Source organism: Oryza sativa, chromosome 3 (assembly GCF_034140825.1).
Source record: "Oryza sativa Japonica Group chromosome 3, ASM3414082v1".
Taxonomy (NCBI): Eukaryota; Viridiplantae; Streptophyta; class Magnoliopsida; order Poales; family Poaceae; genus Oryza; species Oryza sativa.
In genome coordinates this window covers 24,252,383-24,273,943 of record NC_089037.1, presented here as the reverse complement: position 1 = coordinate 24,273,943, position 21,561 = coordinate 24,252,383, and the positions used below count along the sequence as shown (strand labels likewise).

General features: G+C 42.0%; 1 protein-coding gene and 1 long non-coding RNA gene across 2 annotated transcripts; one reads left to right on the top strand and one right to left on the bottom strand.

Annotated features, from left to right (window-relative positions):
• Positions 1-429: 429 nt before the first annotated feature.
• Positions 430-2,976, top strand: LOC4333455 (cyclin-D5-1-like). Its single transcript, NM_001417707.1, has 5 exons — positions 430-990; positions 1,087-1,173; positions 1,274-1,580; positions 1,671-1,804; positions 1,893-2,976. Exons 1-5 carry the CDS (start codon positions 637-639, stop codon positions 2,112-2,114), a joined length of 1,104 nt encoding a protein of 367 aa, NP_001404636.1. The 5' UTR covers positions 430-636; the 3' UTR covers positions 2,115-2,976.
• A 12,069-nt stretch (positions 2,977-15,045) lies between these two features.
• Positions 15,046-21,001, bottom strand: LOC107280362 (uncharacterized). The gene is made up of 4 exons (XR_001544379.3): positions 20,795-21,001; positions 15,741-15,794; positions 15,413-15,452; positions 15,046-15,319 (listed from the first exon to the last, which is right to left on the bottom strand). It is a non-coding gene; the product is annotated as an uncharacterized lncRNA (long non-coding RNA).
• Between the last annotated feature and the right edge of the window lie 560 nt (positions 21,002-21,561).

The following is a 21,561-nucleotide window of genomic DNA, read 5'->3' as shown; positions in this document are numbered from 1 at the left end:
CCATCAAAAAGATAACAGTGACCTTGCTTGTTATAATGACAGTATGAAATTTTGCTAAGCTTGAGCAACACATTTTGACGAAGTGAGATGCTCAAGGTCGCTCACAAGGACAAAACAAAAAATAGATACACTACCTCTGTCTCATAAGTGTAGTTGTGATTTTCTGTGACCAACATTTGACCATCCATTTTATTTAAAAAAATTATATATTTTTTTAAAAAATAGTTACCATAAAGTACTATTTATGTTTTATCATCTAATAACAATAAAAATACTAATCGTCAATATTTTTCAAATAAAACGGACGATCAAACGTTGGACATAAAAAACCACATCTACATTTATATTGGGACAGAGACAGTATTTTTTTAATATATATGTATATGTTTTGGATAACTAAAGAAGAGTAGTGGAGTGAGAGTGTGAGACACTCACTTAAATAGCGGCGGCTCAAAGGCGATGCCATTGCCACCACCTCGCTCTCTCCTTCCTTCTCCGACCATCCGCTCCCACTCCGGCGGCCGGAGTCCGGCCGGGAGAGGTCGCACTCATGGCTGTCTAGCCGGTGAGCCGCTCATCGGCGGTCGTACGTCATCGCTAGCTAAGTAGCTAGGGGGTCGAACGGTTGTGGGTTTGATGGAGGCAGAGGACGAGTACTCGGCCGGGTGCTCCTTCTCCCTCATGTGCCAGGAGGATAGCACCGACCTCGACGACGACGGCGGCGGCGGTGGCTGCTTCGCCGGCGACGGCCGCGCCGACCTGCTCCTGGTTTACAATGCCGCCGCCGCCGCCGACGACGAGGATGAGGAGGAGGTGGAGGAGTACATGGACCATCTCGTGTCCAAGGAGAGCAGCTTCTGCTCCTCTTCTTCTTCTACGTCGTCGTCGTCGTGCTGCTTCTCCGACGCCGGCGGCGAGTCGGCGGCGGCGGCGGCGCCGATGGACTGGTTCGCACTCGCGCGGCGCGCCACCGTGAAGTGGATCCTCGAGGTGAATGATCGTTTTCTCCGGTTTGGGTTTTTCTTGATGGAACAGAGCATCTCTGACCTGACATCTCGCCGCCGCCGCCGCCGCCGCCATTTGCAGACGCGAGGGTGCTTCGGATTCTGCCACCGCACGGCGTACCTGGCCATCGCCTACTTCGACCGTTTCTGCCTCCGGCGATGCATCGACGTGGGTTGATCTCGCTGGTCAACGGTTGCTAGCTATAGCTTCTTTCCCCTGTTTCTTGGATGGCTTCCATTGATGGGTCATGGGTGTGGGTGGGGTGCAGAGGTCGGTGATGCCGTGGGCGGCGCGGCTGCTGGCGGTGGCGTGCGTGTCGCTGGCGGCGAAGATGGAGGAGTACCGGGCGCCGGCGCTGTCGGAGTTCCGCGCCGGCGTCGGCGACGACGGCTACGAGTTCAGCTGCGTCTGCATCCGCCGCATGGAGCTGCTCGTGCTCTCCACGCTCGACTGGCGCATGGCCGCCGTCACGCCGTTCGACTACCTCCCCTGCCTCTCCTCCAGGCTCCGGCGACACGTCGGCGGCGGCGGCGGCGCGGGCGCGTCCGCCGCCCTCATCTTCTCCGCCGCCGAAGGTATGACACCCACATCGATCGATCGATCGATCCATTGATGCGTTCGAGGAGGAACCAATCCGTGTGCTCTGTTTTTTTTTTTGGTTGCAGCGGCGAGCGTGCTCGACCACCGGCCGTCCACGGTGGCCGCCGCCGCGGTGCTCGCGGCGACACACGGCGCGCTGACGAGGGAGGCATTGGAGTCCAAGATGAGCGGCCTCTCCCCATCTTTCCTCCTCGACAAGGTCGGTCGCCGTCGAACACCTGCATGCTCATGCTCATCTCCATGGATTATTAACAAAATCTCCCTTGTTTTGGTGTTCGATCGATCAGGAGGACGTGTTCGCGTGCTACAGCGCGATGCTGAGCCAGCCAACTTCACCGGCGAGCAAGTCGACGACGACGACGACCGGCAAGAGATCGTCGTCGTCGTCGTGCTCCGAGTCCACCGACGCCGCGAGTTCATACGACGCCACCGCCGCCTCCTTCCCGGCGGCGGCGAGCTGTGGCAGCAAGAGGATGAGGCTGGAGCTGCCGGGAGGCATCCTCCGATGAGCGGCGGCGGCGGCCGGGACACGCATGGTTTTTGTCCGTCGTCTCGAGCACGTCATCACCATTTCTCTTCCAATTTCCTTACAAATTTTTTTCACTTCTTTGATCGATGCAACAGCATTTGCCAAACAATTTGTTCTTGGCAGTGCGCTCGCTGATCGATCCCGGATTGGATTGGCTTGGTTAAATTAATCCCAGCAGCACGCGAGATCGAGAGGATCAAACAAACAAAAACACCAAAAAAAACACAAAGGATATCAAGATCGATGGAGCTTGATCGAGCTTCTCCTAAGGAGAGGAGAAAACTCAAACTGCTCGTGTGAGACAGTGACAGAGTGAGTGAGAGTGAGAGTGTATCACTGTACACAAGGATGGAAGAAAAAAAAAACACTTTAGCCTGCACATTGCACTCACACTGCACTTCCCGGGAAGGAGTCAAGAAGAAGAGAGAGAAGCTGAAGAACAGTGCTACTAGGAACAGTAGCTGCAGATAAAAACGATGGGAGTAATGTCTAATCCGTCTGCCAGTTCAATGCAAGCGAAGGAGAGAGCAAAGAAAGCTGTTGCTGCAGCAGCTGCAAGTACCATGGTCCATGGCCTTAACTCTGATTTGATCAAAAGCCTTCTCCTGCTCAAAGTGAGTGTGTGTGTGTGTGCGCGCGCATGTTGCTACTATGGCGGCGCCGGTGCATGGCTGCCAAATGCATGTGGCTGCTACACTGGTTGCCTGTAACCTGTAGTAGTGAGCTACTGCCATTGTTGTAGCCTTTGCAACTTTGCATTGTATTTTCTTGAGTGTGTGTGAGAGAGATGGATAATTCAGACAGAGTTTGTAGGGTTCTTGGTTGCAAGCTTTTCCAGTCTCTCTTGTGTAATGTGATTGCTGTGATGATCGATCTACTGATCTCTGAATACGGTGGTGGTCCTTCGGAATCGAATCGATCGTGCAGTGGGCGATGGATGGATGGCAAAGCCGGGCATTGCAGCAGGATCCGAGGGCGACTTTTGCCGATTGGCTCCACGTTGGTGCTAGCTTGGTCGATCGACAACTACTCTACTAGTCGATGGCTGCTTTGTGTTTGGATCTGCAACATTGGATGAACAGTGGGAATGGCAGAGTTTGCAGCTGTACTTGAGCTTTCGGTCAAGGGGCTCCCTCCCTCACACAGTTATGAACTCCTTCCCTGTCCTAAAATATAATTATTTTTAAACTTATAACATAGTCTTATATATACTATTTTAATTAATAATATCTATAAAAGTAAGATGTTTTAGATAAAAAGAGTTACGTATCTCTTTAATGATAAATTTAGTAACATGAGTTTTACGTGATTGATTTTTTTTATTTTTTCGTTATTAATAGTCAAAGAAAAAATATTTGACTTTACACTATTTTAAAAATGTTTATATTTTAGGAGGGGGAAGTAATGGCTAGCCTTGCTAGTGGAGTCTGAAGAACTTCGTACTCGCTAGTCAGAGTGGACGGCGGAGAGATGGGGGGCCATCAAGACCTACTAATCACGTGTAGTAACTCTGTTTGGAGGGGAGGAAGGTGTAGATTTGTTTTGTAATTTTTGGGTTTGGGATCAAATCTGAACTAAACTTTAATATAAGGTTTTGAATCTATTATATCAAAATGGTGAAGTACAAACCATGGTTAAAAATTTTGGGTCTATCAACCCTCCTATACGAAATTTATCTCCCAAATGTTTTGGATTTTTTTTCATTTTTTTGAATTTGGCAAATTTTCTTTAAATTTGATCAAAAATTTTGGACCGAAATTACCGCAATTTCTGAAATTCCTGTCCTATTGGTACCCCTGGTAGAAATACACAAAACAAAATTTTGAACCTGGTACAAACTATGGATCAATCACTCTTTTCTCAATCGAGTATATATGTAAATGAACATGGTTAATTAAGTACACATTATTTGTAGATATAATCGCAGCCATTGACATTCACAAAGGTTGATTGTTTCAGGTCAATAATTGGAAATAGATTAACAAGGGGGATGTGACTTTTGACCGGTCTTTGATGTTTTATCTCCACTTTGATTTTGTGGTTTCTAGTGGAGAGCACAGATCAAATTAAGATTGAATTGGACGTAGGGAACAAGGAAAGGAAGTGAAGTGTGTCGGACAATCAAAGGATGTTACAGATGTCCAGGTTGTGGTAATTAAGGCTCCACAAGTCTTGTGATTTAACTTGTGGGCAGTAACATATTTATGTTAAAATCTGTGAAAAATTATAATATAGTTCCAATTATAGTAGTAGTTTATTTTGTACACTATCTGTTCCATATTTTAAGGCTTTTTGATTTTTTTCTAGTCACATTTCTTTAATTTTAATCGATTATATAGAAAACTTTAATAGCATTTACAACACAAAATTAATTTCATTCAAACTAACATTTAATATATTTTGATAATATATTAAAGCCGGTGAAATATCTATTTCACCTATTTCAAAATACTGTTAGGAGGTTTTGTGAAGTTCCCTCTCACTTTTTAGAGAAAAAAAAACACTCTTCTTGTTTGGTTTACCTTATTGAACAATTATTGGAACGGTCTCAAGGTGTTGTTTTTTACGTTACCTAACTCTTTCCACTTTTTTAGTGTAGTTTATGCCATTTTTCTTCCTATCCACTTTTAGGGAATATTTCTTCCTATCTAACGAACAAGTCATTTTAGACTTTTGCACCGTAACTACGGAGTACTATCCCACCTACCCTCAGCACGTGAAAGGAGAAGTTTTATTCCTTCAATACCCTTTAACTACCTATCACTCTTACAACTTTTTTCAATGATTAAGAGTATTTTAGTAATTCTCACTTTCCACTAATTTCTCTTGGGGATGCTAGGAATGGTCGCTTTGTGGACGGAGGGAGTATATCTTATAGCTAACGATTTTTCTTGCAATTGGCAAACACGAGTCATTTGAGAATAGTCGTGATGCTGGAAGGCCAAAGGAGGGAAGTGTATTTTGACAGTGGTTTCTACCGGTAGTAGTCTTCCATTGCCAGTATTATCAGTAGAAGCTATCTAAGCCATTATTTTTTTTTACTGGAATCTAAGCCATTATTTTGAGTTGTACTATCAAAAAAAAATATTCCACTGGTAATATAAATAGATGTGATCCATTAGATAAGACAAGATTAATTCTACTACCAATAGACCACCATAAAATTTATCATATGAAAATGCTTAAATACCATGATGATTTGTTTTATAGAAAATTCAAAAAGCTAATAGAGTACTACCTCCGGCTTTAATATATGACGTCGTTAACTTTTGAACATAAATTTGATCATTCGTCCTATTAAAAATTATATAAATCATCATTTATTTTATTGCAACTTGTTTTGTCATTAAAGTTTCTTTTAAACCTAACTTATATTTTTTAATATTTGTATAAAGTTTTTAAATAAGACAAGCGATTAAGTCACTCGTCATATATTAAAAATCCATATATTAAAAACTGGAGGAAGTACAATACAAATTTAAGTAATTTCAAAACAGAGTAAATAGCATGCTTTAAACATGATGTAGGGAAGTGCAGATTCTGAGATTCTCCTAAATAGGCATTCATCTCCATGATCAGAAAAGGCCCTAAGGCTGCCCTCACCGACCCAACCGGTGTGCAGCCATTGCATGAATGCAGGTGTTTCCTCGCGCTGCCCGGTGCCCGCCTGCACTACTTATGACTTACAGCTGGTAAAAGGGGGAGCCTTTTTGCTCTGTTTCTCAGCTGAGCACGCACTGCGGATTGTGTTGTGCGAGCGACTTTCTGCAACACCACAAACTCTGCCTCCCTGTTTTTTCTTTTTGAAAAAAAAATGAAAGAAAGAAGATTACGTACATTTTTACATAATGAAATAAATCCTGACCTTTGCTTAAAGAAAGCTACAGACACTTATTACATATTTTGCTTAACAGAAAACAACTAATATGCAGTATTTAACATGAGGATATAAAGTAATAAACACCAACACTTGAGGAGAAAATATTTATTTAAGTCTATTTGTAAATCTCTATTCGTAGTTGGCAAATATATTTATGGCCGTGGACTCCAAGTTTTGATATGCAGTATGTTTTAGCTTCTTGTACTTTTCACACATTTGTAGTTGTGCTTAGAACCAAAACCAATATATTTCCCTGAAAAATATATGCCAATAAGATTTAATTAGAAATTTGTCAAACACCATATAATTCCTCCTAAACCATAAGATGGGAAAGTCTGCTAGATATTATGAGGGCAAGAGGATTCCCGATACTTGGATCCATTGGGTGATCAACATGTAGCAGACTTCAAAGTCAACTATCCTTCTCAATGAAGTCCTGGGCAGGTGGATCGGTTGTAAGAGAGGGCTACGTCAAGGTGATCCTATGTCACCTTACTTGTTCATCCGGCAGATGTGCTCCAATGCCTTCTTAGAGCAAACCCTGCTCTGGACACCATCTGTACCCTCAGAGACCTCGTACAGCTCTGCAGTATGCCAATGTTATATTGATTATTTGACGAGCTTCGATTGCTTATGTAACACCACTAAAGCATTGCCTAGACGAGTTTTCTAGGGCAACAAGTCTGCAAATCAACTTTAGTAAGAGCACAATGATATGCATCTATGTGGGAGCGGAGGAAGAGTCTCAGCTGATTCACACTCTGCAATGCAAACAGGAATCCCTGCTAATGTCCTAATTAGGTCTTCCTTTGTCAATCCAAAAGTTGAGAACAGCAGACCTGCAACCAACCATTGCGAAGGCCGACAAATTCTTAGTTGGCTGGGAGGCGCGCTTACTCTCACAAGCCGAGGCTAGGAAGAGCTCTGTGGAGAGGAAGAATTGAAAACAGAAAAATATACTATTCTGATATCTTGATCTCGAGTGCCAACTCCATAATCATTATGCGGGAGATACAGTACAACGTTTCCGATCGTGCTTGATGTGTGTTCCTCCAAGAGCCGACTCATAGGAGGTGTTGAAAATTTCCTAAGCAGCAGAAAGGCTCGGAAAAACATTTTCCACACACCATTGAATGTGGCAAAGAATTCCCTGAAGAAAAATAGAATGGGGGCTAAGAATGAGAAATACTAACAAAAAGGTATACTCCATGGTACATAGGGGAAAATATTTAGCATAGGGATCTCCTATTTTGTTAATGTAATATTCAAGTTACTCACAGACAATGTGTTATAAGGTTTATCTCTCCACTTGTCAATAGATGCCGAGGACAAGTAGATATCTGTAGATGTCTAGAAGTAGCTGTTGTATCTAGTGTTGTGCATACCGTAAATTTGGTTGAAACAAGTATCATTTCTTTAAGTTGGTTTTATTATTTTTATACTTTCCTAGGCAACATTTTCTGCATCACTATCACATTAGTATATCTTTACGTTGCCAGCGATGTCCATGACTTATAGTATGGAGTACAAAACCTTGGAGAATAAAAAGGACAATAAGTAAATAACACTTATTTGTCCATATCTATGGAGACTTGAATATAAAGACCTGAGAGAATAAAAGGACAATAAGATTCACTTGACCACATCCTGGTTAGATTATTAGCTAGCACAACCTAAATATTCCAGAAGAGTATTTTTTTTAGATAATAGATATTTTATTAATCAATAAGGTACATAAAAGTATCTGTTAGAACTTCTCTTTTTAGATATGCACTAGCTTGCTAGATATGCTCTTAGTCAATTTCGTAAAAATATCTATTAAACTATTTTCTTTCAAATAACAAAGCCTACCAAACATTTTTTGTTCTTGAACATGTAGGATAGCTGCATATGATTTTATTTATAGACGAAGAAAACGATTTTTTTTTTAAAAAAAAACAGGGGTCCACCCGCTTACAACTCTTATCTCATAGACACCACGTGACCAACAGGAACAATCAAGGCTGAATTTAGCAGCATAACAATGTGCAGAGGCTGAGCTACATAGGAGAGGGGGATGATCAGGAACATTGTCTAAGAATTTTTTTTAATATAGTTTATCTATTTTCACTATATATGCACCCCTCAATTCAAACTCTAGCATTCGTATCAGCCTAAACTTGATCAAAAGTAGAGTAAAGCAAGCGAGTGGGACCCCTCTCCATTTCGTTCCGCCCTGCCAAAGTGTACCTTCCTCTTTAACCGAATGCACTACTAAACCTAAATTTAGGATAACATCTTTAAAAACGCAATGGTTGCAGTGCTTAATTCCAAATCTACCAAGCTGGTAGGATAATCAAGGAGTCGAGCCCTTTTCGTTGTAGCTTGTGAACTTGTTTGCTTGCTCGGTATCACCAACTTGAAAGCCTACCAAACATATATATGCACAACCTTAACAAGATCAACTAAGGTTAGATTAGACGGCTGGCATATACTATTGGGCTAATCAACCAAAGTACACGAGGAACACATAAAAAACATCTGTGGAATAGGCTGTTTGGAGTGGTTACTGCAATGCTGCATATGGTTGTTGGAAGGAACCCTGCTCCAGCCAAGAAAAATATATGCAGCTGCAGCCCGGTCACCAATGCAGTCAAACAATCTTGGGGACAAAGTTTGCTGAAATTTGTTGGTTCAAAAGAGTACCATACCACCTAGGAGTGAGTGGCCACCTCACTCACCGACCTGCAGAAGCTGCAGGCCGCCCTAATAAAGCAGTGTAAAGAGACACTGAGCCACAGGATTAAACAATGGAGACATCTGATCTCGCAAATGCCATCAAATTAAAGGACCCTCTGCAATTTTGCCAAGTTGATCTCTGGTGATCAGTTATCTTCTCACCTTTTTGTTTCTACCCTCATGCCAAGATCAGAGAGGAATATACCAGTGTATGGCTACAAACATGTACTATGACACTATGTGATGTCTTGATGACATACACATGATTGCCAGTGTTGGGATCCTGGACAGGATAGTTTTTTTTTTCCTTGGAGTTATCTGTAGAATAGTATAGTGAAAATCTTGGTTGTCATAACAACTGTCTCCATTCCAAAACATAATAACTTATAGCAATGAATCTAAATGACAAATCTATAAAAGTGTTTATACATATTTGTAGTTAGAAGTATTGCATTTAAGGACGAAGAGAGTACTGTATATGTATGTACCACTATTTATATGGTATGATCAGGGTTGAAAATAATTCCTCAATTCACATCGCAATATTCACATATACTGATTAAGATGTTAATATCAGTTCTCCACTTCTACCTATTAAAGATGTGTTCAGTAATGCATATATCATTCTGATATGTAATATGTACAGTACAGTAGTAGTAATCTCTTTGAAAGAAATGTACTCCTTGGTAAGGAATGGCAGTTGGAATTTTATACTCTCATCTCATGTCTCAAGTCTCAACCGAAAGCCTGAACCAGGGATGGCATGCTTGCATCAACTGCAGCAGTTGTCAGGGATGGCCTATGCAACTGCCTACCCCCAGCTGGCAAAGGATTTGCAGTAGTTGGACTGTAGGAGTAAGTATTCAAGCCTTCAAAGGACCTCACCTCATCACCTGCTGCCCAAAGACAAGGGATCCAACAAAAAACACAGAGATAGGTTGCTAGTGCTAGCCCAGCCTTGATCCTAGGCATTCATCACGATTCACACACACCAGTACTGCCACATACTGTAGGTGTGCAACCTCTGTCGTCTGGCTCTGACCTTGGTCAAAGAATCATTGGCATTGGCATAGCATGGCAACCAATTCAGATCCTGTGCGGTACTGCTCACTGACATGTGGGCCCGAGGGTCTGTGGGGCCCACATGTCAGTGAAGGACCCTCACTCCATGGCAACCTATCTGCTTTTTATTTTCTGTCTATCTGCAGCAGAGACACTGCTCAGCTCTGGATTTTTTTTTTACATTTTAGCCATTTTTGAAAGGTTATTTTACAATTATACATATATAAAAAACTTATTCTAGAGATTGACCCTTTTTCTCGGAGCTAGAATCATTGACGCCAAGATTCAATGTCTTGGCACCAATGACACTAGCACTGACACCCTCGACCCCTTGGTAGCTAAGTCGTTGATGTGAAGGGGGTCGACGCTTATATTTTGACCCTTTCATAAAAAAATATTTTACTAATAGGTTCTTGCCACTGGTCTATTTAGTGCCGACCGCTCCACACCTTGGCTGCTAGGGGCAAGGGTATTGGCGCTCAGATGTTAGACCTTGGTGCCGAGGTTACTGGCGCTGAGAAAAAAGACCATTCTTGGTGTAAACTTGTCTAAAGATCTATTTATCCCTTGTGTATTGTACTACTCCATATTGTACTCCACAATGATTCTTGTGTATTGTACTACTCCATATTGTACTCCACAATGATTCTTGAAGGCTACTTTGATGGGAATGGCCAGGTTTACTTATGGTTTGTTCAGATTTCAAGACCATTGCAGGTAAGCGGCGGAGCTAGGAAATTTTTAGAGTCCGAACAAATCTAACTACACAGAGCATTTGCTATAAAAATTATATTTTCAATCCTACGATAACATTAAATTCAATTGTGTATTTGCTGACGAGCACAACAGTCGACCATCAATTGAGTTTTATTTTCCCTTGTTTGCTTGGTCAGTTCGATTGGCTTTCTTATCATGGCCATTCTGATCTTCTTTCTGTTCCAATGATAGGATGAGATTGTTAAAATCTATTTATGTTTTGAGTGGTTCCCAAGTGTTTTATGTTTATGTTAAGTTGAGAGTAGTGGTGTTTTCACTCCATTTTGTGTATTAACTGGTAGGGCATTAACCAATCATGAAGGTAAAAGGGCGTCAACTTAGCATAACTCTGCTAGCAAGATCCCTTATGGTGGAACGTGTCTCAAGTCTAAACTTGACACTGGTGCTTATATTTATGACTGATTATTTTTCCAGTGGTACACAATTTACATATCGATAACGAGACGTCTATGATGACTTTGTTAATATATCGGTCCAGTCTTCGGAGGTGCTCATAAGGGTTAAGTAGTGCGGGTGTGTCTCTCATGCATTTGTATGGGGTGTTTCGGAAAAAAATAAGCTAGAGGGCGAACACATGAATACATGATATATTTATAAATATCAAGTCTCTGTAATTATTCTGCAGTAGCAATACATCATAAACTCAACACAGTATTACTAAAACTTTCTATTGGCTACTAATGCAGGCAAACTCATACAAGACATCTCTTTGTGTATCTATACCTTTTTAGTTACCTAAAACTCAATATGCAAGCGTAGCAATTATTAATCCTAAAACCTAACATGTAAGTATATCACATCAATGTAAGCACCTAAATCTAATCTTAACATACAATCATACTAACTTATCATTTTCGCAATATTTTAATCCAATTCTATCCATAATTTAATATATTCATTTATAATATTTCCAACGCACTAGGCGTCACCTAGTTACTGCTATGTTTGAACCAAGAAGAAGGACTAGGTACATCTATTCACAAAGTGCCCTTTGCAGTATATGGACTAAATTATATCCGCCCAATAAGAATACATGATGTAAATCTGATGCAAACTTTTCATAACCTTAAACATAAGTTAAATGTGCGTTTCTATATGGACAATCTGAAATGACATTACCTGCTGGGTTGACATGAATTATTCAAAATAATTGGATTTTTCATTCACTAGCATGGAACAGCTCATATGTGTCGGCGAGGGATTCCATCACAAATCAAAGGTCAGTGATGTGAAAAGTCATCTTTGTTGGGTCGGCCGCCGTCACGAATGACAACATCATTGTCGGGCTTAAATAAAAGACCATCACGGATGACATTACCACCCGTCACGTATGAGAGTCATCCGTGATGGTTCATAAGTATGAACCTTCATGGATGAGAATTTATGATTTTTGAATTTTAAATGCATAAAAAACCCTAAAATATTTTAAATATTACTAGGATATTCTAACAATGGTCACACATTACTACTAAGAAATTCTTGATTTTTCAAGTGATATATGCATACATGTCATACATGAGATTCAAACCTAAGACCTCTCAACACATACAAACCAACCTTACCATCTCACCTACAAACCACGTTACATTGGTAATCAGATGTTATTCTTTTAACTATTCATGTCCAAATATGAAACACAAATTTGAAACTCTAGATGACTTCAAATGAGAACGCTTTGAACTACAAAGTTGCAGATCTCATCAAGCTCTACAACTTTAGTGTAGGGTACATCTCCATCCAAGGTCGTTTCAAAATTCAAAAAAAATATTTTTGATATAGATCACATCACTTGAAACACTTATTCGGAGATGAAAACAATCTTAAGTGAAAATATTGTCAATTAGACAGTTGTAGATCATAAAACCCTTTGACTTTGATATAGACACTATTACAAAAAGGGCCAAAGGTGCCGGGTCCTAAAGGGGCCATAGGTGCCAGATTTTCATCCGGCACCAATACTAGCAACCGACACTTATAAGGAAAATAGAACCGGCACCTTTAGCATTGCTCGAGCCAAAAAAAAAAAAGAGAGCCAGCTCGAATCCGAGCCGAACTCACCAAGCGTTGTCACCGCGCATGCGCCCATCTCAAAATCAAATTGATATCCCCAAACCCCAAAATCATCCACAAATCATCACCAAAATAAATTGATATCACAGAATGAACATATTCAACAACAAATTCATCAACAAATTCACAAAAACATCAACAAAAATTCTAGCGGGATAGATCCATGTCGATCTGAAGAGAAGAAAAAGAGATCGATGGCGGTGGCGGCGAGAGTAGTGGATGAGGATCCAGATCTAGAGAAGAGGGGAGGGCGCCGCCGCAACCCATCGCCCGCTGCCTGCCGCCTCCCCTCCCGCCAGATCCGGTGGAGGGGAAGGTGCCGCCACCGCCCATCGCCCGCCACCTCCCCTCTTGCGTCGCCTCCTGCCGCCTCCCCTCCAGCCACTGCCGCGCGCGAGAGAGAAGTGAGAGAGCCGAGAGAGAGAGGCAAGAGAGAGACAGACGAGAGAGATGGAGAGAGAACAGATAAGGTTGACTCATATAGGGGATAAGGCCGATGTGTCGGGCTAGATCAGCTCAGCTCGGTTTGGACAGGTGCCGGTTTTTAAAAAAACCGACACCTATAATTTATTATAGGTGCCGATTTTTAATTTACCGACACCTATAATATATTAAAGGTGTCGGGTTTTTTTAAAAAACCGGCACCTATGCTATAAGTGTCGGTTTTTCTTTAGAACTGACACCTATAGTTTCTTAAAGGTGCTGATTTTTTGTGTTTTCAGCCCGTGGAGGAGGAAAAATCATTATATGTGCCGGTTTTAGCTATTCCGGCACCTATAGTGCCGATCTCTATGGGCTTTTTTAGTAGTGAGGCCATGTCTCCATCGGAGATCATTTGAAAAATTCAAAATTACGTATTTCAAAATAGCTCTCACCACTTATAATGCATATTCAGGCGTGTAAACTATCTCAAATTCAAATAGTATCAGTTTTAAAGTTATAGATCTCATCGAGATCTACAACTTTCATATAGGGTAATTTGAGGTTGTTTGAAAATTTCAAAAATTTGAATTTTCCTCATCCGTGTCAGTTCATAACTACTCCCTCCATCCCAAAATATAGCAACTTTTGTTTGGATGGGATGTATCCTAGTACTATGAATCTGGACATTAGGCTTATCCAGATTCGTAGCACTAGGATATGTCCCACCTAACCAAAAATTGCTATATTTTGGGATGGGGGAGTATCACCCTTTACAGATAACATTATCCGTGAAGGGTAGTAATTAAGACCCGTCGCGGATGAGTGCTCTCATCTTTGATGGGTCATATCATTGCACCTGTCATGGATGACATGTTATCCATAACGGGGTATGGCTATGACCCGTTATAGGTCATCTGTGACATGTTAGAACTATGACCCGATAAAGATGACTTTAAATCGATGACGGGGCATGGTTGTGACCCGTTATAGGTCATCCGTGATGTGTTAGTACTACGACCCAACAAAGATAACTTATATCGGTGACGGATCATCCCCTATAGTTATATCTTAAGCGGGATACCTTTTGAACCATTAGAGATGAGTCATCCGAAATGGGTCGCATTCACTCGACACAGATGACTCGTCAATAATGGTCGGATCTGTACTAGTGATTCTATCCCTTCCTCCTTCCAAGTTCCAGCAATGGACAAGAAAATTACACTACTAGAGAAATAATTATTAACAACGGAAGACTTGGTCGTTAAAAGCCCAAATGGGATCGTTAAAGTTCATTAACGACCACTAATTTTGTGGTCGTACGTGGTCGTTAAAGCCTCCGTCGTTAATAGTTTTAACGACCACATGATTTTCTCCCGTCATGATTTCATTACGGCCTGTTTGGTTGGAGGGAGTTTTTAGGAGGGATTGGGAGTTTAGAGGGATGAGGCTATTAAGTGTTTTGTTTGGTTGAAAGACATGGGAATTTTGATGGGATGGGGATGGAGAATTGAGGAAGGAACTCCCTCCTTTTCAATACCTGGGTAGGGGCAGGTAATTGGGAGGGAATTCCTCCTTTACTTTGTCTAAGCAAATCTCAGCCATCCGTTTTTATTAATGACCTAATCTCCAACTAAACTCCCTATCAATTTCCATCACCTTTACCAAACAAGATATATCGAGATTAAAAATTAAATTCCAATCTTAATCTCATCATCAATTCCCTCGTGTAAACTCCCAATCCCCTTCCCTCGAGTTACCAAAACGGTGCTTTTTTGCCATCGCTATCTCATTAACGGCGATGTCTTTTTTACATCGTTAATTCTAATTAACAACCGTGGTATTGTGTCATCATAAGCTTTTTAACGATGGTAGTATTGCGTCATTGTTAATTATTTTAACCATCTCTGTTAACATCCAATGATTATCACCATGGTACACTATCCTTGATAGTAGAGAACCATACAATTGCAGTCTGCACATCTAGGAATTAACATGCATGCTTATCACCATATATTCTGACACAACCAACCAAATTTATTCAATTGAAATACATAATAATAATTTGTTTGGAACATCCAACTAAATAACTAAGTATTTCAAACAGAACTAACATCTTAGTTTCTATCAAAATTATAACACTCAATCTATAAATATGTGATTGGAGGTGCAGTGGACAATTCCTTTATCATTCGATCCCATCATCATTCGCAGGTATTGTCTTCAGATGCACCGTTCTCATTGTCTCACCATTGATTCTATACAACCAACAAAAAATGATACTAGCTAGTTAAAACGAGCTGTATATGTGGTACTTCATACATAAAATTCGTTAAGGCGCATGAGTTTACCTCTTATGATGTCATTTTAAGTACGCATCACTTCCATTCACTGCACAAAAATTGATATGATAAAACAACCCCACATACTTTAGAAAATCGTAGTGTTGAGAGGAGCCAATTTTTGCAGATATGTTGTGTGCACATTTTATATTCGAATAATTGTTTGTCCATGTTGAAAATAAAGCACAATAGAACATTTTGCCTAAACAAAGCTAGACTGAATTTATTGTGACCTAAGGTAGAATTTAAACCTAACAGGTGCATGTTCAAATAATTGCTTATCTTTTGCAGTAGGATTAAGAAAGAACATCTTATTCTGAAAAGAAGCTTAACTTACCTTCTTGCTCAAGGAATGAGGAATGCTTTGTCACCAACTAGCTTCATCTAAGTCCTGTAAATTCAGAGAGCTTTACTACATTTATATTTCGCAATTAGTATTGTAACATCGTTATTAACCCATGAGTACTGTAACTCATCATAATTGAGATAGTGTCAGCAGTAGCTTCACTGATATTGAATAGCACTGAAGGAATCATCAACTAGTTAAAAGAAACAATCCATCGGAGGCATAGTTATTAGGACCGGACCGACAGTCCAACCCAAAAAAACCGGAACCAGAGCCCTCACCGGTTTGGTTCGATTAAAAAACCGTCTGTGCAATCGAGTCGGTAAAAACCGGATGAACCGGTGGGTTTTCCTTTGAACCGGGCGGTTTTTTCCTTAGTAAACCGCTAAAAAACTGGCAGTCACGTGGACGTGCGTGGCCACCCTCCGCACTAGCAGGATTAAATGCCATAAAACAGCTTGACCATGGTTCAACCCATGACCTGTGCCTGGGAGGAAAGATTCCCTACCACTGAGCTATGACTTGTATTGTGCATTTGCTATAGAAATTACTATATATAAACTGGATTAAGCCGGTGGTCTGACCGGTTGAACCAATCAAACCGTGAACCAAGCACTTGACCGGTTCAATGTCCGGTCCAGTCCTAATAACTATGATCGGAGGTGTCATATTCCTATGTATTGCATCTAACTTGTTGTGGGTAACAAATCAAGCCCATGAATGACCGACAATGGAGGAACTATTGGAAACTTGGAATCCTACCTGAAAAGTGGTTGCTCCCCTGGTACTATATTTGGGCCAGGCCAATGGAGTGTACTAATCTTGGGTTCCTACTAAAATAGATTTGAACTGAAAATTTCTAAATATATAACCAATAGAATAATCTGAAAACAAAATGATGCACACCCTATGTAACACCCTGAAGATTCGACCGACAAAAATCTAAACTCTAAAAATATGGGCCTTCAAAAACTTTTTAAATAAACTGCATAATGCCGATTTTATTTACCTATTCCATTGAATTTTGATTTCGGAGTTTGTAGAACGCAAATAAAGAACAATTGATTAGGAATAAAACCTAAAATTAAATGAGCAAAATAAATAACTGAAATATAATTTAAAATAAAGGTTGAGGTGAGGATAGAAATGAATAAAATAATATCGCGATCATATTCGTATTAATTAAATCTAAATACGACGGAGTGAGAATTAACTCTAATTAAAATCAAGTAAATTATATAAAAATAAAATATGGGTACAATTAATCTAGAGTGGATCCATTGGTTGGGATAATACACATATTGAGTAAACTTCATTTATGCAAGATTTAGAAATTATAGAATCAAATTTATATAGGAAATAAACTAAAATCGGGATAAATGGGAAAATACACTGTTCATTATGGCATAGGTGTTCGATGCAGTCCCTAGCCTTCCCCCTCCTCTCCCACCTCTGCGCCCTAGCCGGCCTTGAGCCCACGTCGCCGCCGCCCGTCGCGTCGCCGCTCCGCGCCGTCGCCGCGCGCCGCCCTCTCGCCGCCTCGCGCCCCGCGCTCGCGCGTCACTCGCCCGTCGCGTCGTCGCCTCGCGCCACGCGCCCTGCCGCGCCGCTCGCCTGTCGCGTCGCCGCCACGTGCCCCGCGCCGCGCTGCCCGCCCGTCGCCATCGCCGCCTGCCGCGCCACGCGCCGCCCGTCGCGTCGCCATAAGCCACCGCCCCTTCCCCTCTCCTTCTCCCCCTCTTCCCTATAAATACTTCCCCCTCTCCATTTCCCCCACTCCATCTCCCTCTTCCTCCCCTCTTCCCTCTCCACCGAGCCACCGCCTTTGTGTCACCGCGCCGCTGCACCGCCGCCTTCGTGCCGCCGCGCTGTGCGCCGTCGTCGCGCCGCCCTCGCGCCGCCGCACCGCCGCCTTCGTGCCGCCGCGCCGTGCGCCATCGTCGTGCCGCCGTCGCCGCCGCCGCCGTCGGTAAGCTGCCACCCCCTTCCCTTGTTCGGCCGCCGTCGCCAGAGAGCCGAGAGAGAGAAGGGAGAAGAAGCCGGGAGGGAGAGAAAGAGAGAAAAGAAGAAAGAGAGAAGAAGAAAGAGAGGGAGAGAAAAGAGAAAAGGAAAGAAAAGAAAAGAGAAAAGGAAAGAAAAGAAAAAAGGAAAAAGGGAAATAGAATAGGGAGGTTAATAGTTTAGAAATTTTAAAATAATTATAATTTAATTATAGATTAATTATAGTCGTAGAATTGCAAAATTTAGTATAAATTATAGATTATTCTTGGTAATTTCCATAAGAAATCAATCCGCGGTAGTAATTTAGATGTAATTAATAACTAAACAATTAGATGAATTCTTATAGACTATTATAGATTATTTTTTGGGTAATCTCTATAAGTAATCGATTCACGGTAGAAATTCGGATTTAATCACTAGGAATTTTAGACGTATATTATATTTAATCGTTTAGTCATAGACTAAATTAAATCGTATAATATTATAAGATAATTTTAGGATTCCGTCCGATATTTAGCTCGCGATAGAAATTTCTAACATATTATATGGATATAATGCTAGGGTAGATTAAATTAAAAACTTATGATAACAAAATATTTATACCCACAAAATAGTTTAGGATATATAGATCGAAATTGGGTTTGCCCTAGTTCGCGAATAGTAAAGTTAATATAAAAGAATCGACTTTCGCATTCGACTTCCATTTGGATTTACTTGGATTTTATTTGAATTCTAACCGAATTCAAATCAATTTTTGCACGTAACTATAGAGCCCGAGGGAGTTGCGGATCCAAGTGAAGGCCAAGACCCGCAAGACTTTGAGCAAGGCAAGTCATCACTATTCTTTGAACATGTTGATCCCAATTGCGAAATTGTTTTGTTTACAAATAAAATCGCATGCAATGATGAACATCCTACTTGTGATTATGCCATGCCATGATTATTGTTTATCCTTAAATCCTTGTAACCATGATTTACGTATAAGTCCCTAGTCAACTATGACAAATGCTTAGAAATGCTACTCTAGATTTATGCATACTCATATTTATCAAATGATATATGCTTGGGCAATTACCTTTGGGAAGGTAATTGAGATGCGGCATGTGGAGACATGAGCGCCACATTGCCATGATATTGATGGCATGATTTGTGAAAGGAAAATGAAACTAAACAAATGTTTTCGACTGGGGCGGATGGAGGATTTGGGTGGTATCCGGAAAAGGCTAGTGCCGTCCCTGGTCAATTAAGGACCGAGCCATGAAGTTAAGCATGAAACGACCCCCGTACAACCGTACTTCTCGAATGGGTATAGACCTAGCGGAGTAGATAGCTGAGCGGAGGCAGTATCCATGCATAGCAGTTCCTTGATGTGTGAGGCAGGGGCTCTACGGTGGGGCAGCCATTGGTAGGACCGCGAGGCGGGTGTCTACAGTGGTGTCGCCATCGGTAGGACTGCCATGTGAGAATCTAAACATAATTATAACTTAATGCATGTGTGAGTCTTCACTTCCCGGGTGCGCCAGAACTCCTCTCACTGCTAGAAACCGTGTACGTCTAGAGTGCATGAGGATGTAAAGTTCATGGAGCGGGTACTGCCAATGCGAGGTTATCAAAAGGCTTTGCCGTGACGCGTCTCATGTGTTGGGACGAGGCTCATGTGTTGGGCAGTCGCGGAGTGCGGGTAAAGTGTACATCCACTGCAGTGTGAGTAAACCAAATCTATTCGAATAGTCATGCTCGCGGTTATTGAGCACCGGGACATGTATTACACTTGGCTAGACTCTAAATTCTTAACTTGTGTGGAATGGGATATTGCATGATGATTTCTATGCTGATGGAGCCACTTCCTGAGAGGCGGGAAGGTGGACGTCCTCAGAAAACCATGACGACTCAATGGCGGGAAGCTATCCTTGGGATCACAATGGATGGTGGACAGAACCGTCATTGTATAATATGAACACTGGTACTAAAATTTGATCAGTCTGTGCTAGGTCTTAGGCTTGTGAAAAGAATTACAAAACTTGCTTTGCGCAAAAGAACCATAGCCATCCTTTGAATACCCTTGTCATATGCATTGTTGTTGTGGTGGCTTGCTGAGTACGGTTGGTACTCACCCTTGCAATATACAAACTTAATCAGAGGTCGGAGATGAAGCTTCGGAGGATCCCTACGCTTACTACCAGGAGGGTGATGAAGACGATGGCGCTCAGTAGGTCTTAGTTACGGTCGTTGCCTGTGGCAATGGCGTGCCGCTGCCTTAACTCCGCTGCCTTACCTACTTCTGTTTTTGGAATGTATTCCGGACCGCTCGGTCCGATGATTTAAGACTATGCTTGCGGGCTTATGATGTAATAATTCGTACTAGACACTCGTGTATGTGCACTTAGTATTTCAGCTATGAATTCGTGTGTACCAGACTACTTGATCCAGGGAAATGGTACTGTTTACATGATTGATTCCTGTTATAAAAACGGGGGTCCACACCCTATTTATGTCAGGATCATTCAATCGGTTATGTCATATGAGTTTTGCTGAAAAGAGGTTAATATCTTGTGCCGTACTGCACCATTCAGTTGTTCTTGCCAGATCAAGCTGCCTCTCCATTGCTATTCAATGCTCATGAAATTCTTTAGTACACCGGGTGTGTTTAGATCACATCAAAATTGAAAGTTTGATTGAAATTAGAACGATGTGACGGAAAAGTTGAAAGTTTGTGTGTATAGGAAAGTTTTGATGTGATAGAAAAGTTGGAAGTTTAAAAAAATAGTTTGGATCTAAACAAGGCCCAATAAACTTGCATGCTATCAGGTCAATAACCTAATAACTCTAAATAAAATAAAGCAATCAGTATATATCACTAGACTATCCTGCAAAAAAAAAACAATAATCTGCAGTGCAAAAAAAACTAACTCAAGACCATGCTGCGTCTGCTGCCAAGCCCAGTGACTCGGTTTTTGCAGTGCAGCACCTCAGCGCAAATCAAGTACTAACTGCTTTTGTATATAGGGTTCGCGATGTTGATCAGTTGGAGTTTTCGAGCGTACCAAGGGGAGGGTGGTGACTAGAGATCGAGGAGAACAGGTGGAGATCGATCATGTTGGTGTCGACAAGGGCAGATCGAAGATCCAGACGTACGGCCTCAGATCCTCTCGATGGCGAGGTGCGCCCCTACGTACGGCGCCCAGCCTCGCTCGGCGCAGGTGGAACTAGAGGCGACGGCCAGCGACGAGTTGGGGTGGGAGGCGGCGGCCGTCGTGGATTAGGGTAGGTTTCGTACTTTAGCCGGCGTAGTTGGGCTGGGCTGCTCTTGCTGGGCGCGATGCTGGAGTCCCGTGTAGTTGTGGGCCTCATTCACGTCAAATTTAGGAATAAGTTTATTTGAGGCCCCTTAACTTTACACCGATTCCGATTTTCATCCTTCAACCAAACAATCAGGTACAATCGGTCCCTCAACTTCTAAAACCATGCAAACGAGATCCCTTGACGGTTTGGAAGGCAGTTTTGGTTGATGTGACGCTAATGTGGCTGGTTTGACTTGGTCTTCGTCCCACTTGGCATTTGACGTGGCGCTTACGTGGCAATTCGAATCCGGAAAAATAATAAAAATCGTAGCCCCACATGTCAGCTACACACAAAAAATAATTAAAAATGGTGGGGCCCCACATGTCAGCCTCACCCTTCTCTTCATACCCGCAAGCGAGCATGCGGGCAGCGACCTCAGCGAGGCGGCGCCCTCGACGACCTCACGCGCCACCACCGCACTCCACCTCCGAGGCAGTGGGCAGTGTAGGCCAGCGAAGCGGGGCGGGAG

Excerpts from the sequence above, each read along its gene's own strand:
- LOC4333455 (NM_001417707.1), top strand. The coding sequence starts at position 637 with ATGGAGGCAGAGGACGAGTACTCGGCCGGGTGCTCCTTCTCCCTCATG. Across the intron at positions 991-1,086 it reads CCGTGAAGTGGATCCTCGAG|ACGCGAGGGTGCTTCGGATT; the intron begins GTGAATGATCGT and ends CGCCATTTGCAG. Across the intron at positions 1,805-1,892 it reads CATCTTTCCTCCTCGACAAG|GAGGACGTGTTCGCGTGCTA; the intron begins GTCGGTCGCCGT and ends TCGATCGATCAG.